The sequence below is a fragment of the Neltuma alba genome, unplaced genomic scaffold (assembly GCF_004799145.2).
Source record: "Neltuma alba isolate B1F8T4 unplaced genomic scaffold, ASM479914v2 tig00005275_pilon, whole genome shotgun sequence".
Classification (NCBI taxonomy): Eukaryota; Viridiplantae; Streptophyta; class Magnoliopsida; order Fabales; family Fabaceae; genus Neltuma; species Neltuma alba.
The window spans coordinates 313,115-326,925 of record NW_021634044.1 but is presented as its reverse complement, the minus strand read 5'-3'; the positions used below and the strand labels follow the sequence as shown (position 1 = coordinate 326,925).

The following is a 13,811-nucleotide window of genomic DNA, read 5'->3' as shown; positions in this document are numbered from 1 at the left end:
TTTGTGTGTCCGGGAAGCCATTGCCGGAGTAAAGGAATGGCACTGATGATGCTGATGATTGGGGGGGGTAGTCACTGGCTTGCGGTCCGTATTCCGTACGGAGAGACAGAGACTCGCGAGCTAATAGGGGCCGTGCGTACGCCTCCCTGTCATGTAGTTCCTTCAACACACCTTAACCATTATCCTGTCCAACGCATTTCGAGCAAGAAACTTCCAACTCCAAGAGCAAACAAATGAGTAAATAAATTGCATCATTGTGTTTTCATGAGCTGCTTTATCACTAACCAATCCACGCCACACGCGTGGCGCAATCCAGCACCACTCTCCCTTATTCACGATGTCAGTTCACAAGCCTTTTGTTTTTAGCATTTAAAGTTTACCGGCATGTGCTTTTGAAGTTGTCGCTCACTTACAGAGCTAATAATTCGGTGATTCCTGGTGCCCTTGATTATTTTTGGGAGATGAAAATTGATCCAAGTTATTTACTGTGCAGGGGCCGGCAATTCATTACAGGACAATCTGTCGAATTAGAGTGCCCTGGTGTAGAAGCACTGAAAATATATCTGCATGAATCCCTCCTTATACAGCGGACGAATCAAACGGTGAATGTATTGATTCAGTCGGCAATGAATAAAGGTTTTTATTTTTGGTGAGACCAGAATCAAAAAAGCTAATTGACTTGTCACGTTGATCGATTCAACGGAACAACGGAAAATCAGCATCAGCATGACGCATTGCTTATTGTGCATTAGTGATGAGCATCAAGCAAGGGCGGCCCAGAGGCCCAAATTACTACTCATAGGCCCACATTTCCAAGAGTTGAGACGAACTTTGAACGTTTGGGTCTTCTAATTTAGACGCAGGGCCGAGTTCCTTGATGGGGCCTGGATGTTAAGCCTGGCCGAAAACTTGGAGGATGATTACTTTGTCAAAAAAAAAAAAGAAAAAAAATGTTGTATGATGAAATATAGCGGTTTTTTCAAACTGATTTTTTTAATGCTGCACAATTCACATTCCATATTAAGAATTTGGTTTGAAACTTGTAATGGTGAGGATGCAAGCAGGTTTTATTTATTTATTTTTTAAAAATGTTGTGCGACATTGAAATGTTCCTCCAGGAGACGTGGAGACGACACGAGGGCGCACGCCAACTCCGCCATTGCCGCGAACACCTGCCGACGATTCTTATTATATCTGTTAGGATGACGTTCATAAACCTAAACCCGTGAGGCTGTCGATTTTAATGGCCTGCACTTTCCATCACCGTCCTAGAATGTTTTTGTGCATTTTGATAATGAGTTGAAAACGTTAAAACTCGATTTTCTAATGATGGGCGCGCACGAATCTTATCCTCCGGTCATTATGAAACAAACATCATAATCAACTCTCAGTAATTTAACACCGATACTGTCAAAACTGATGTTACTGGCTCAATTGAGTGGAAATGTAACTTTCAGAGAGCCGATAAATGATGATGAGTATCCAGTGAAATGTAAAGAGAAGCCCAAAAGGCAAGTTAGGCACACACTTGAACTGATATTGAGGCTGACTCATGATGCCCACGCCTGTCCTTCATCAACACCCACTCCCTAGACGAATCGGAGGAACGTGCGCTTGGGTTCGACTTGGAATTAATCAACACCAATGTATGATTTATTCTGGTTCTGCCACACGGGTGACGAGAGAAGACTGGGGATTTGTTTGTTTTAAACTCAGAAGCCAAAATATGGGTGGCTCCAGACTGATTAAAAATACCGGTAAATTCACAATCAAGGATTCAAGGGTGCCGCGGGTGGAACCCAAGCAGAGTGAATGAGAAGGACCCACTTTGAGTTCCTAGTCTGCTGCTCACAATTCTCCGTCTCATTACTCATTGATTAGTGTGTGTGTGGACATAAGAATATGCGCTGGTAGCATCCCCCAGGGCCACGTGTTATGTGTTGCTTCGCAAGCAAACGCACCACGGCTTTATCCCCACGCTGAGCCTATCCTTTTCCAGTTTTCCTATCCATTCTCACCATTTTTTTTCCCTGACGGTTAGGAAATTATAAATAAGAATTAATAAAGAAGTGGACAGGTGTCGTCAAGTTTTGGAGAGGAGGGGGTATTACATCGCCAGGGGGGCACGTGGAAGCAGCCAAAGGGGTTGCCCCCTAAAACCATCCCGCCAATGGTAATGGAACGGCACAAATCGCCACACATTGTTTTTGTGTGGGACGGATGGTTCGCAGTTGGAGCCCACGTCCAAGGTGTCACCATTTGTTACGACCTGCTTTGGTTATAAGCACATTTTTTAGGAGGCTAATTGGGTTGCTACGTGTCCTCTCTGCCCCCTAAACAATTTGATTTATCTTTAATTGTCCGTTTCATCTCTAACTTCCGCGCCCAATCACCGGTTTCCCCTCAAGTTCGCACAAACGGAGGCTCCCTACGAGATATGAAAAGGCCAATCAGATCACCTAATCTCCACACCCTCCAAAGAAAAAAGCCCTTGTCAATTTCATCCCGTGTCGCGTTTCACTCCTCGTTAAATGTGCTGCTGACTGCCACCCTACTCCCACTCTAATATTATTCTTATCTATTATGGGGTATGAAGAAATTTTTTTTCTGTGAATATAATATAATAATATATAATTTTTTTTTTTTTTAATTTTATTTACATAAAATATAATATATATTAAAATACGAATAAAATTAAAAAATTGTTAAATTTTAAATAAAAATTAATAAAATTTAAATTTTTTTAAATTTGCATAAAACATGTTAAAAGTCATGTGTAAGTATAAATAGAGGAGTATTTATTATTCGGAGCGACAAAGCAAGGGTATAATCAATCAATCAATATTTCTGGTCAAAAAAAAAAATCAATCAATCAATATTAAAAATGGAAAAGAAGACTGTGACTCACTATAAAACAAAAAAAGAGCTGGGGAAGAGGAGCGTATAAAGTTTCGAAATAAACAGGGTAGTTGATCGGAGGTGCCCTTTGGAGTACTTCTGTTGTGACTTGTGAGCCTTATCGTGAAATGCTAAACGTATGATTCACAATTCGCTGCTCTCTTCCATAGCGTATTCTGCTCTTTTTCACTAACGCACCCCCCCCCCTCACTCACTCTCTGCTTCACTCGCTTGATCGCTTCTCACTTCCTTCGTCTTTGAATCATCTAAAGCAGCGGCCTTTTCCTTTGCTTCTTTTGTTGAACAAAAGTGATCGATGGCTTCCGATGAGACCGCGACCTTCCATTCGTCCTTGCCGGATGAAGATTTCGATTATGATGTTGACGATGGGTACGATCCCTATCAGCACCCCCATCCCCATAACATGTCAAGGCTTTCCGTTTGTACGAGCAGCACCTTGTGCGCCGCTGACGACGACGACGAGGCCGATAATGCCATGGCCGTGTACGTGTCCCGATTATCCATAGAAAGTTTCGAAGAAGGCGATGGTGATGCAGACGGGGAATTATCTGATTGCAAACAGCCACTTACCGTCGGCTTGTCCTCGGACTCTGAAAACGAATCAAGCGGCTGTTACTCCTTGCCGGCGACGCCCCCGCGACGAAGGAATCGGGTTGGTGTGACGGATAAAAGTCCGATCGCGGCGAAGGACTATGCTAGTGATGATGAGGCGCGAAAGGGGAGGTTAATGGGAGAGAACAGGAAGAAGCCTGATCCATGGAGGAGAAGGAGAAGAACTAGGAAAAACAGGTGGATGTCAATGGAGAGAGGTGATAACCGGAAAAGAGAGGATGAGCAAGTGAGCCATGGTTGGAGTGGGGATAGCGACGGAGTGAGAGTGATAACGAGGCCAAAAGGTGGGAAGAGGTCATTGTGCATGGACTTGGAAGAAATGAAGGCTTGCAGAGACCTAGGGTTTGAGTTGGAACAAGAACGGACCCTGGAGATGCCTTCTCGTTTCTCTCTCTCCAATTCCACACTCGACACTAGCAGTGGCAGCAACTCTCCCATCGCCAGTTGGCGCATCTCCACTCCTGGTACGCCATTGCCTTCCATTTTTTCACTACATTTATGCTCTTAGAGTTTCCCCGCTCTAGCTAATTCAGTAGTTTCAAGAATGATGAATATTTTGTGCTGAATTAGATTACTCATGTTCTTAAAAGCCACAATTTTGCATGCCAATAAACTGTCCTGTTGTTTATGTTGATCTCGTCTGAATTACATGTACAATCTGATGAAGTTGTTTCTCAAAATTTAGGTGACGACCCGCGAGATGTGAAGGCTCGGCTCAAAGTATGGGCACAGGCGGTGGCTATGGCGTCTGCATCCAAATACGGCGCTTGAATGCTAGTTTTCTCCTACCCTCTCTGTTCACTTTCTCTGCTTTTGCATGCCCTTCAGACTGCATATCTATAAGCTTTTCTTTTCATCGTCCGTGATGATTATGCTAGTTTACGTCTTGTCCTTGTCCTTGTCCTTGTCCCTCTCGGAGTTTTGGGTTTTTGAGTGCTCGTCACTTTTGCTGTGTGTATCTCCACACGCTGTTTATACAAAGAAGGTGGTTGAAAAGGAGACCATTATTCTGGAAGAGAAGAGAACAGAGTACAGACCAAGGGAAGCAGAGTGTGACGAGTTTGGAACGCTTCGAGTGTGTTGAGTGGTTTCAGAACTCTCTAAATCTGCATTTAGAATTTTCAGATCCTTCATTTTGCGTGAGATATTCATTTCCTCTTGAAGAGTACAGTGTGTATGACATCATATGAAAGTTTTGTTACCGCAAGTGCGAAGAGTTATGTGGTGACGAAAGAAGGGGCTGTTCGGCACTCTCGCTTTAGTCACTGCCGCGTCTATAAATTATAGCGTTGCTTACATATTATTTATGCATGAGCATGTTAATATCCTGTTTTCCTTTTGGTAAATATGTCACTTCCTTTTTGGGGTCTGTGTAATTTTGGTATGGATTGTACAAGTACCTTAATATTGCTTTCCCACGGGTATAGAATCGAGTTTTCTCTTATAATCCAGACCAAAATATTGATCCTTTTCACATTACTACATGAATGTCATAGCGCGCATGACTTTGGAAGGTTATTTGAGAGAGAATCCTGAAACTAGATTTGTCAATGAATTTACTGAGCATTTGCAAGCTAAAGTATGAAATGATTTGTTTCAAATCTTGTGTAGTGGAAAAAAATACGCCTAATTGTGAGGAAACACGTTTTTTTTTTGGGGGTGGGTGTGAATAAAATTATGATCCGCCAAAAGTTTAACGAAGACGTTATCCCTAAGGCATTAACGCAGAAACGAGTGTGGATCGGTTTGTGCAGTGCTGTTGTGAATTTAGTTATGACTCACTGAACTTTCTTCCTATGGGAGGACCAAATGCCTAATTTAGTGTCGGATGTCGACCACGTGTTGAATCTGAAACTGACAGGTGAACAAATTAAACATGGACGTCACTTAGATGCTCCTCTTCACTGCGTGTGCCAATTAGGAATAGAAGAAGCGTCAGAAAATCCTGAAACTTAAATGCCTGTCAATAAGAGAGGATAGAACAGATGTATGGAGTAGAGAAGCGGCTCGGCCTGGTTCATTCATTTGACGGGCGCTTCATTGATTTTGATGTTAACAAGTAGTAATCTTCATGCAAGTTCTGTAAAATGGAGTTAGCCGTGCGTTTTTGGGCAACGAGCTCAGCCGTCGGTTGAAAATAATACTGATCTACCTTTAAAAGTTAAAGCACAGAGAAGCCAATGCCTATTTCACTCTACTTCCCTGCTTCATTTCGTGGCATGTTTTTATGCTTATTTGAGTTTACTTTAGGGTCTTCATTTTCTTTTCGGCCAAGCTTTTCCGCGCATTCCATGATTGATCTTTTGAAATTTCAATAAAGTAAATTTTAATGCTCTTTGAGTTTTCATCTTCAACAAAGATTTAAAACACTCATTCCCTAATCAAACCCATCAGCAACCTCTGTTTTCTCGTGTCCAGCAAACTCCAAGACGAAAGGAGAAAGGAGATTGCTGATTATGCAACTAAACCTGTCACATTTACAATTTTGCTAAGCCAAAACGGACCAAGGATGTCAAAGAGCGTAAGAAATTTCCGGCCCGTTCGATATTATGTCAGTGGAACAGCTTAAATTGAGGATCGAACAAGGACAGAAAGAGGGTCTCCGTTTCGCAAAAGGAATATGAAATCGACAAGGAAAGCAGTCATCATATATAAAGGGGTTACGGTCAACCTCGGAGAGTAGGAGTAAACCATGGTCGCAGGTGTGTCGTCACTGCAAAGGAGGAAGAATGAGAATTTCAGTAAAATCTCACAGGGTTTTGAAACAAGGCAAGCGGAATGGGATCAAGTAAACCTTGAGGGCTGGGGATCTACTGTAGAAAATATACCATCACTGCTGCAATGGACGAAGATGGAAAATTCATTACAGTTTCACAACAATTCGAGAGAATGCATTCACAAAGGGGAAAATATCAACCTCGTTGACTGTGAGCCTACTGGGGTAGATACATCGTCACTGCAAAGGAGGATTTTAAATTTCAGTTTCGCTGGGGAGTGGGAGAAGATAAAGTGTTCCCTTTTCTTGTTTTTTGGTTTTAGTCATGGCATTGGAAGACTCAGGATATTCCACGTCAGTTTCCATACGAGTGCTAGAAAGTTCCAGCATTGAATTATAAGGCGGCCAATAAAAGGTCTGTAACTACAAACCCCTTCCTCCGGGTGTCCCCCCCCCCCCCCAAAAAAAAAAAAAAAGTGTGGATTCCTGATTCGTTTGAGAAGTCATACCTCAAACTCCGTCTTAACAAAAAGGTGGGATTTACCGAAAAATTCCAATCACCTTCTGAAAAAGTGGCATAGGAAAAAAAAAAGTAATATCTTCAAATGAAACTTTTGGGGGAAAAGTATGAGACAACTTAAATTCACCAATAAATCTAATAGATCTAATTATTTGAATCCTTATACAAAGAATGTCCTTTCCATAATAATTAATGAGTATTACAGCACCCAAATGGCAATCACCAGAATGATAACATATATATGAGGTTATGATATGAGGAGGCAGTAAGTTCTCACTCACTTGAAGACCAGATTATGGCAGGTCTTGTCACAGGGGTATGCACAGTCAATAGCCTTGACAACTTGCCGATCAAAATACCAGTCTCCAACAGCTATTGCAATTGGCTGCATAACAAAATATATACAAAATTATTTTCTTAAAATAAAAATGGGGCTACTTGATCTGCGTTTTTGGAGTCATTTGTTTTGGAGCCAGCGCACACGCGTCTGCAGTCAAAGCAAGGCAAAAAGCATATGGAATGGCATTGGATTGCTAATCTACGCAGTATGAAATCTCGGTTTTATTTAAGTATTGAACTTTCGAAACAAGGTACTTTCCCAAGAGTTTATTTATCTCTTTCAATTCAGAGCTTCTGAAGATATATACTCCTCTGATCCTATTTATAAGGTACTTCCAGCATGTTTCACACAGACCAAGAAAAACTTTAAACTTCACTAACTCTCATTTAAAATTTAATGACTTTCCAACTTTATCCTTATTTAATATACATTATATCTCATATAAACAAAGTCAACACAATAATAAATGAGGGGTAAAATTGTACATCCATACAAAAAATTTCTCTCAGTGCCCTATAAATAGGACCAAAAAATACATTCTCTCTCTGCCTTATAAATAGGACCAGAGGAGTATTAATTAGTTTCTCGAGAAATTATTTGGGGTCCCTATATCCATTGTCTGTCTTTTGAATAATTTCTGTTATCCCAACAAAAAGACATTGATTTAAGACCTAAAGGGTCTACATAGTTCTAACTCGATGCTTCACCTTACAATTTTGATGATATTATAATGCAATATCGCTGTTTTAAGAGCATAAAATCCACCTGGAACATACCTTGTTCTTAATCAAGGGAGAGTCATCAGCAAACCAAGTATCCTGTCTCTCAGATTGGCAATGAGCAAAACAAGAATTTATGTATAGTCCAGTTTGAGATGGAAGTGAGAAACCCTTCAAAGCATTAAGCATTTGATTTCTGAAGTCTGATCAAAGAAAGAAAAACCGGATATTAGTAGGAAATCAGACAAATTCCATATATAGGTCAATCACAGCACATAATTCATAATATAGAAATTAAAATCACCTTGGAGGAACTGAATTTGAGATGAATTACAATTTGCGTGGTTTGATTTGCAGTTATTCCAAGAGCCACGGGGGTCAGCTGAAGGCGGTGCTAAACTGGCTTGGAGCTGATCAAAACAATCGCAAGTGATTTAGTTAAAGCCATAAAACTTTTAGTAGTAGTCAGGTTTCTGCAGCCAAAGTGGCAGCTGTGGGTGAGTCCACAATTGATTATGATCTTTGTTCTTCCTTGTTGGTTACTTGGTCGGCCCTATAGATTTTAACAAAAGCATATAATGATAAAATCATAGATAAATGGAACTTTGAAGTATTAACCACACTTAGAAAATTAGTTTGATGTACAGGAAGCTGGGTGGCATGAAGTCCATATCGTAATTTTTTTTTTTTCCTTGCACAGAAAAGAAAAAGGGAGGAAAAAAAGCATGAAAACCAGTAAAGACGTGGTTCTTGCAGTTCATATATAAACGGCACAGCATAAACATAGGAATAAAAGAGAAAGGGCATGGTAATTAATTTTACCTGCCATGCATCATAGGCTGCATTGAGTATAAACAAAGGAGTCGTAACATGGTTGATCAAATTCTGAGGAAAGAAGCACTGAAAAGAGCCCATATGTTAAAAGTTGTGCATGTCTTGGTAATATAAAATATTGAGTAGTGACTCATTCAAAATAATAGAATTACCGAAGTTGGGTCCAGTTTGTTGAGACAACTTTCTGGCAGATTCTTTTGCACTTCCTACATTCCGAAACATATGAAGTGACATATTAGCACACATTTCCTTAAGTGAAGCCACTAATGAAAGAGTTGGCAGACAAGGTTGAAGCTAATGGACTTTTCAGATTCAAGCTTAGAATAGCAAAAGTTCTGGAGAGAGCAAATTCATTTAGAATCAATTTACAAGATGAAAACTACCTGTAATTTAACAACACCTCCATATAGATTCCTCATTGTGTGTCCCCCAGAAACATCAATTCTACATGATTGAACATATCATCAGTGAAATCTAAGCCTGAGCAAGGCACAGACTGGGTAACACATCAAGTAAAAATTATCCTACGCATCAAGAAAAAACCCTGCATCACTCAAACATTTCACTTTGGCCGATTTAGGAAACAAGCTCCGGAATTCATCACAATGTATAATGGATGCCAGGCCACCCGCAGAGCATCCAGAGAGAAGGGCCTGATATACAATACTGAATCAGCATCCATAATTATAATGATCAAATCACCATATTAAGAGAAATGTCAAACCTGGTCAGCATTGTGCATTCCCTTAGACATTAACTCCTCCATAGCAGCCAGCCATATTTTTTGTCCTCTGAATTGAAGTTGTGCACTCTGAAAAGAGAACCAAAACCTTCTATTAATGCGATAATAAAACTTAGAGCTGAAGACCTTTTTCACGTAAAAATTAAAACAGTGAACCACTATATTGGAAAAGCCACTTGCGAGAGACGCATGTGACTGTCATACAACCAAATGAAGATCATGTCCCATTAAAGTGACAGCTTACTGAATGTATCAGCAATAAAGAAGCTTTTTCTAAAACTATGCTTGGCAGTAAACGCAACTATATTTAAAGATAAGAAAAAAGGGAGGCGTACTCCACTGACCTTGTCCTCACTGTCCCCACTGAATGATGCTCCATCACAGTACCGTAATTTGACTCTGTTCCAGTTGAAGAAATCTGTGCACAATATGTTAAAAATGACAATATGCAACTTACATGTTTATGGTGTAGCAATCTTCAAGACTGTAAATTCAACGCTATAAGTAAGTAATATCTGCATTGTGCCATGGTGAAGGGAAAAACCAGGGTTTTCTTCAGCTTTATGGCTCAAAATTCCCGTGAATGGTATTTGCTTTTCCATGTGGTTTGAGGAACCACGACGAGTAGTTTTTCTGAAAACACAACTCTTGAGGGTATTGCACCAGCCTCCACCCTGCAGCGACGCACAAGTAAGCCAGCTTCTCAACCAAGTCCAATATAGCAGCATGACAAACAGTCAGCATAGTGTTTTTTTTTTTTCCCATTTTTTAATTATTTTATAAAGCCAAATTCATAATATAAACCATTGAATGGCCAGAACATTGTACAAGGTAGTTAAATATTAAACCTTAGAGTTATGGTTATTGAATTTGAAGCCCATAGTGAATAATACTTGAGATCTTTTTCACATACCTCAAGTTGAATGAGCCAGCTATTAGCCCCAGATCCGAATCCACGATGCAAGTGGTAACCAGGCAGTGTTCCATCCAAACACACTGGCATTATAGACAACCGCGCAAATTTTAGGGACCACATTTGAAACCCAGCAAGAGTTTTTTGTGCATTGGGGATCAGTCCCCTCAGTAAATTAGGCCTTGTTAGGATTATTTTTAACAGAATGGTTAAGAAAGGAAAGCGCACTTATACAGCAGTCCAAGATATATTATGTTAATCTGGAAACATACGTGGCTCCATAACTATATTAACCACGTACTGTCAGGAATCAGTTGAAAGTTTAATTAAAAAAAAATCGATTGCGAGACATACATACAATTTATCAGGTGAGGAATTATAGTTAACCGATGAATTTGGATTCAGCAAAGTCGGATTTGGTAAAGTTGACTGAATTTGGCAGAGGTGAGTGAAGTTTACTGAACTATAATTTTTACTCTCTCTCTCTCTCTACGGAAATTCAGTCAGCACCCTCCTCCAGCATAGAGGATCCAGATACTTTTAAAAAGTCCAACAATTGGAGGAAAGAGGCAATTCACTTGAAAGGATAATTACTGGTCAATTAATGTCAAGATTTCTCCATCCTGCTAATCCAAGACATAATTGACTCCTATAAAATTAAAAAGAGCAGAAAAGACGGGGAAATCGCTGAATGAGTTGATCAATGCATTGCAAGTTCTGCCGACTGAGTGGCTTACGGTTGAAGGCAACAATCAAATACTCAAACCACAATATGAATTTAGTCTCTTGAAAGAGAGAGATCAGAAAATGTAGTGACGATACAAAGGAGTGGAAAAGGCCAAAGAAGAAAATAAAGCAGCAGGAGCAAAAATGGGGGGAAAATAGATTTCGATTTTATTTTAAGAAGAGAAGGTAGAGAGTGATACCGGCTCCCTTGGAAGCAGCTCCTTGAATGAGAGTGAGGGCGACCATGAGAGGCTGGGGCGAGGAAGAAGCTTTTGCTGCGACGAAATCATTCTCCAAGTAAGAAAACGCAGAATGTATTTCAGATCCACGGGAGATAACCCCAGAAATGAAGCAAGCAAGGCCAATGACCATCAAAACCAGCCTCATTGCCATGTTTCCTACTCTCGTCAGTGGCTTGTTTTCTTTCTCGAGAAGACGCGAACTTTGCAGTCCCCGATTTATTCCCAAAAAAGAATAAAGCTCAACGCTCCAAGCTCAGAATATCATTTGTTTTCGTCTCGTGATTTTCTTTCAAATAAAGGCCACTGTGGAACCTTTTGGCTTTGAGCTAAAATGGTTTACCTTTAGCTCAAAAAGGTGGCAGAGGGACAAAGCAACCCCCTTTCATCTTATTTTATACAGGATTATTTGGCATAACAATAAACTTGAGGATGAAAGATAATTTTATATTGGATTTCCATTAAAGGAATAAAGAGTAAATACGCTGAATGAATAACAGATGATAGATATTAATAAGATGATGATATGGCAATGTCCAGATAGGGAGAATGGATAGTGTGGTGCGTAGAGAGACTGAAGCAAGTGGCAAGAGAGCCTTTCGTGGTGGTGCTGCGAAATAAGAATAGTATCCCGCATGTTGCGAACAGCTGTTGGCACCAGTGCTTGTCTTTTTGTGGAGCCAAAATCATTGCGTCGGTTGACTGCAGCGACGCAGCCCCCACTCACCGTCAATGAAATTATGTAAATGTGTAATAATAAATCGCAACGCTTCCTGCTTATAAGCCATAAATACGATTTTTATGAGTATACTGATCATGTTGTAATACCAGTATATTTTTACAATGAAAACGGTAGGCTTCATGTTAAATACAGAGTTGTGAATCATGTTATTTACGATTTTTTTTATATTAGTAAAATGATTTTTTTAACAAGTTTTATATTGATATATGAAATTCTAGATGGATTCTGTGTTAATTTTCTATGTTGCACTGCCTGAATACCTGGCATGCGTTCCGTCCTCCTGTGTATTCTAGGTAATGATTTTTTTTTTTGGGGGGGGGGGGGTTTAAATTCTCAACTCATGAGACAGTAAAATTTGTCAAAATCTGTATATTTTAAAGCCTTGCATTGCAGGTATACAAATTTGATATGAATGAGATTAGATTGATACTGATGGCTGCCGTGCTTTCTGACTCAGTTTTACGCCTGTGGAGTGTGGACGGTGTGGTTGGTTGTCCTGTTTCCTGTATTTTCAGTTGCAGGCCGTCTAAATTGGACCGCCGCGCACATACCGTTTCTAATTTTCTATATACGCTGACTTTTTTTGGTTCTTGTTTTTCTTTTTTCCCTGAAAATCAAACTGTTCGGTATCTATAAGTCTTTATCTTTTCCGATTGAATCTTTGTAGTCTGGACCAAAGAAAGTCGCAGTTGGGAAGTGCTTCTCCTTAAATCTCAGTTCGCATTCCGACCCCACCTCTCCTTTCTGGTTGTTTCTGTCAACTCATACCAACTTGCTCCCTCTCCCTTCTCGCCTTTCTCTAAGCTCGATCTTAGCCAAAAGCCCGAGAAACGTATCCTTCTCGCCTTCCTCTGTTTCGCGGACACATCCACATCTGCAGACTGCTCTCTACGACCACGAGGATATTGGCGATGTTCTAATTGAATACTAGATCGAATTATTAGTGCATGTCTGGTTTCTGAAGGGAAAAATTGTCTGTAATTATTATTGCAATGTTCCAATTGAAACAAAATGCTTGAGGACCCAGGACGACCTGATTTTTCATTTTCGCGTGCAAGAGAGGGATATGTGAAATTAAGCAGGTGCGCAGGGGCAAGCTGCAATTATTGGGCCGAACTACTATCCAAGTCAGCACCAGGCTGAGCTTCACGTAGGCAGGCCCATGGCCGGACGATGTTGCGACATGGGAGGAGGGGTTTTGAGAACCGCCAAGACTTTTAGTTTGGATTGATATAAATTTTAACCCCTAAAATTTGAATCTATTTTTGATTTTAGTCTTTTAAATTTTAGTCTCATGATTTTAATTCTTAAAATTTAATTCACCTTAAAATATCAGTCATGATATTAAAATCTATTAAAACACTACAAAAAATATCAAAATGATGATGTAAATTCACCAAATATCACTTAACTGAATCCGTATTGATAATAGAAGGAGTAAAAAAAAAAAAAAAGTCCAAAAACACAACTCTTTAATCTCTTTTTTTTTTTCTTCCTTACTATTTGTTTTAATACCGTTGTATCATTAGGAACTAATATTTTCAGATAGATAAAATTTCAGAGACTAAAATCATAAATTTAAAATTTATTTTAATTATAAAACCTTGTTTATACACTATAAATAAAATCTTATAATTAGAATGTGAAGTAGTATTAACTTTTTTAGTTTTTCCCAGCCACTTATGACGAAATATCAGAATACGGGGCCCAGGGACGTTGGCGTGTTCAGCGGCTCAACATGAAAGGTGACCCCGTTGGCGCACCGTATTTTATGATCCTATTCCCACTC

The 13,811-nt window shown here is 39.8% G+C and overlaps 2 protein-coding genes across 4 annotated transcripts; one reads left to right on the top strand and one right to left on the bottom strand.

The window, feature by feature from the left end:
• The first annotated feature begins 3,109 nt into the window (after positions 1 to 3,109).
• LOC114747261 (uncharacterized) lies at positions 3,110 to 4,978 on the top strand. Its single transcript, XM_028935561.1, has 2 exons — positions 3,110 to 3,995; positions 4,217 to 4,978. Exons 1-2 carry the CDS (start codon positions 3,215 to 3,217, stop codon positions 4,300 to 4,302), a joined length of 867 nt encoding a protein of 288 aa, XP_028791394.1. The 5' UTR covers positions 3,110 to 3,214; the 3' UTR covers positions 4,303 to 4,978.
• A 268-nt stretch (positions 4,979 to 5,246) lies between these two features.
• LOC114747258 (pectin acetylesterase 12) lies at positions 5,247 to 11,641 on the bottom strand. Of its 3 annotated transcripts, XM_028935556.1 has the most exons (16): positions 11,242 to 11,641; positions 10,316 to 10,398; positions 9,947 to 10,076; positions 9,747 to 9,820; positions 9,385 to 9,471; positions 9,189 to 9,313; positions 9,044 to 9,104; positions 8,813 to 8,866; positions 8,649 to 8,726; positions 8,131 to 8,236; positions 7,884 to 8,029; positions 7,049 to 7,152; positions 6,449 to 6,487; positions 6,326 to 6,367; positions 6,203 to 6,244; positions 5,247 to 5,831 (listed from the first exon to the last, which is right to left on the bottom strand). In XM_028935556.1, exons 1-16 carry the CDS (start codon positions 11,432 to 11,434, stop codon positions 5,726 to 5,728), a joined length of 1,470 nt encoding a protein of 489 aa, XP_028791389.1. In that variant the 5' UTR covers positions 11,435 to 11,641; the 3' UTR covers positions 5,247 to 5,725. The 3 variants fall into 3 exon arrangements, with proteins under 3 accessions (XP_028791389.1, XP_028791390.1, XP_028791391.1); XM_028935557.1 differs by lacking the exon at positions 5,247 to 5,831 and having other exon boundaries at positions 5,964 to 6,244; positions 6,326 to 6,364; XM_028935558.1 differs by lacking the exons at positions 5,247 to 5,831; positions 6,326 to 6,367; positions 6,449 to 6,487 and having other exon boundaries at positions 5,964 to 6,244; positions 11,242 to 11,640.
• Between the last annotated feature and the right edge of the window lie 2,170 nt (positions 11,642 to 13,811).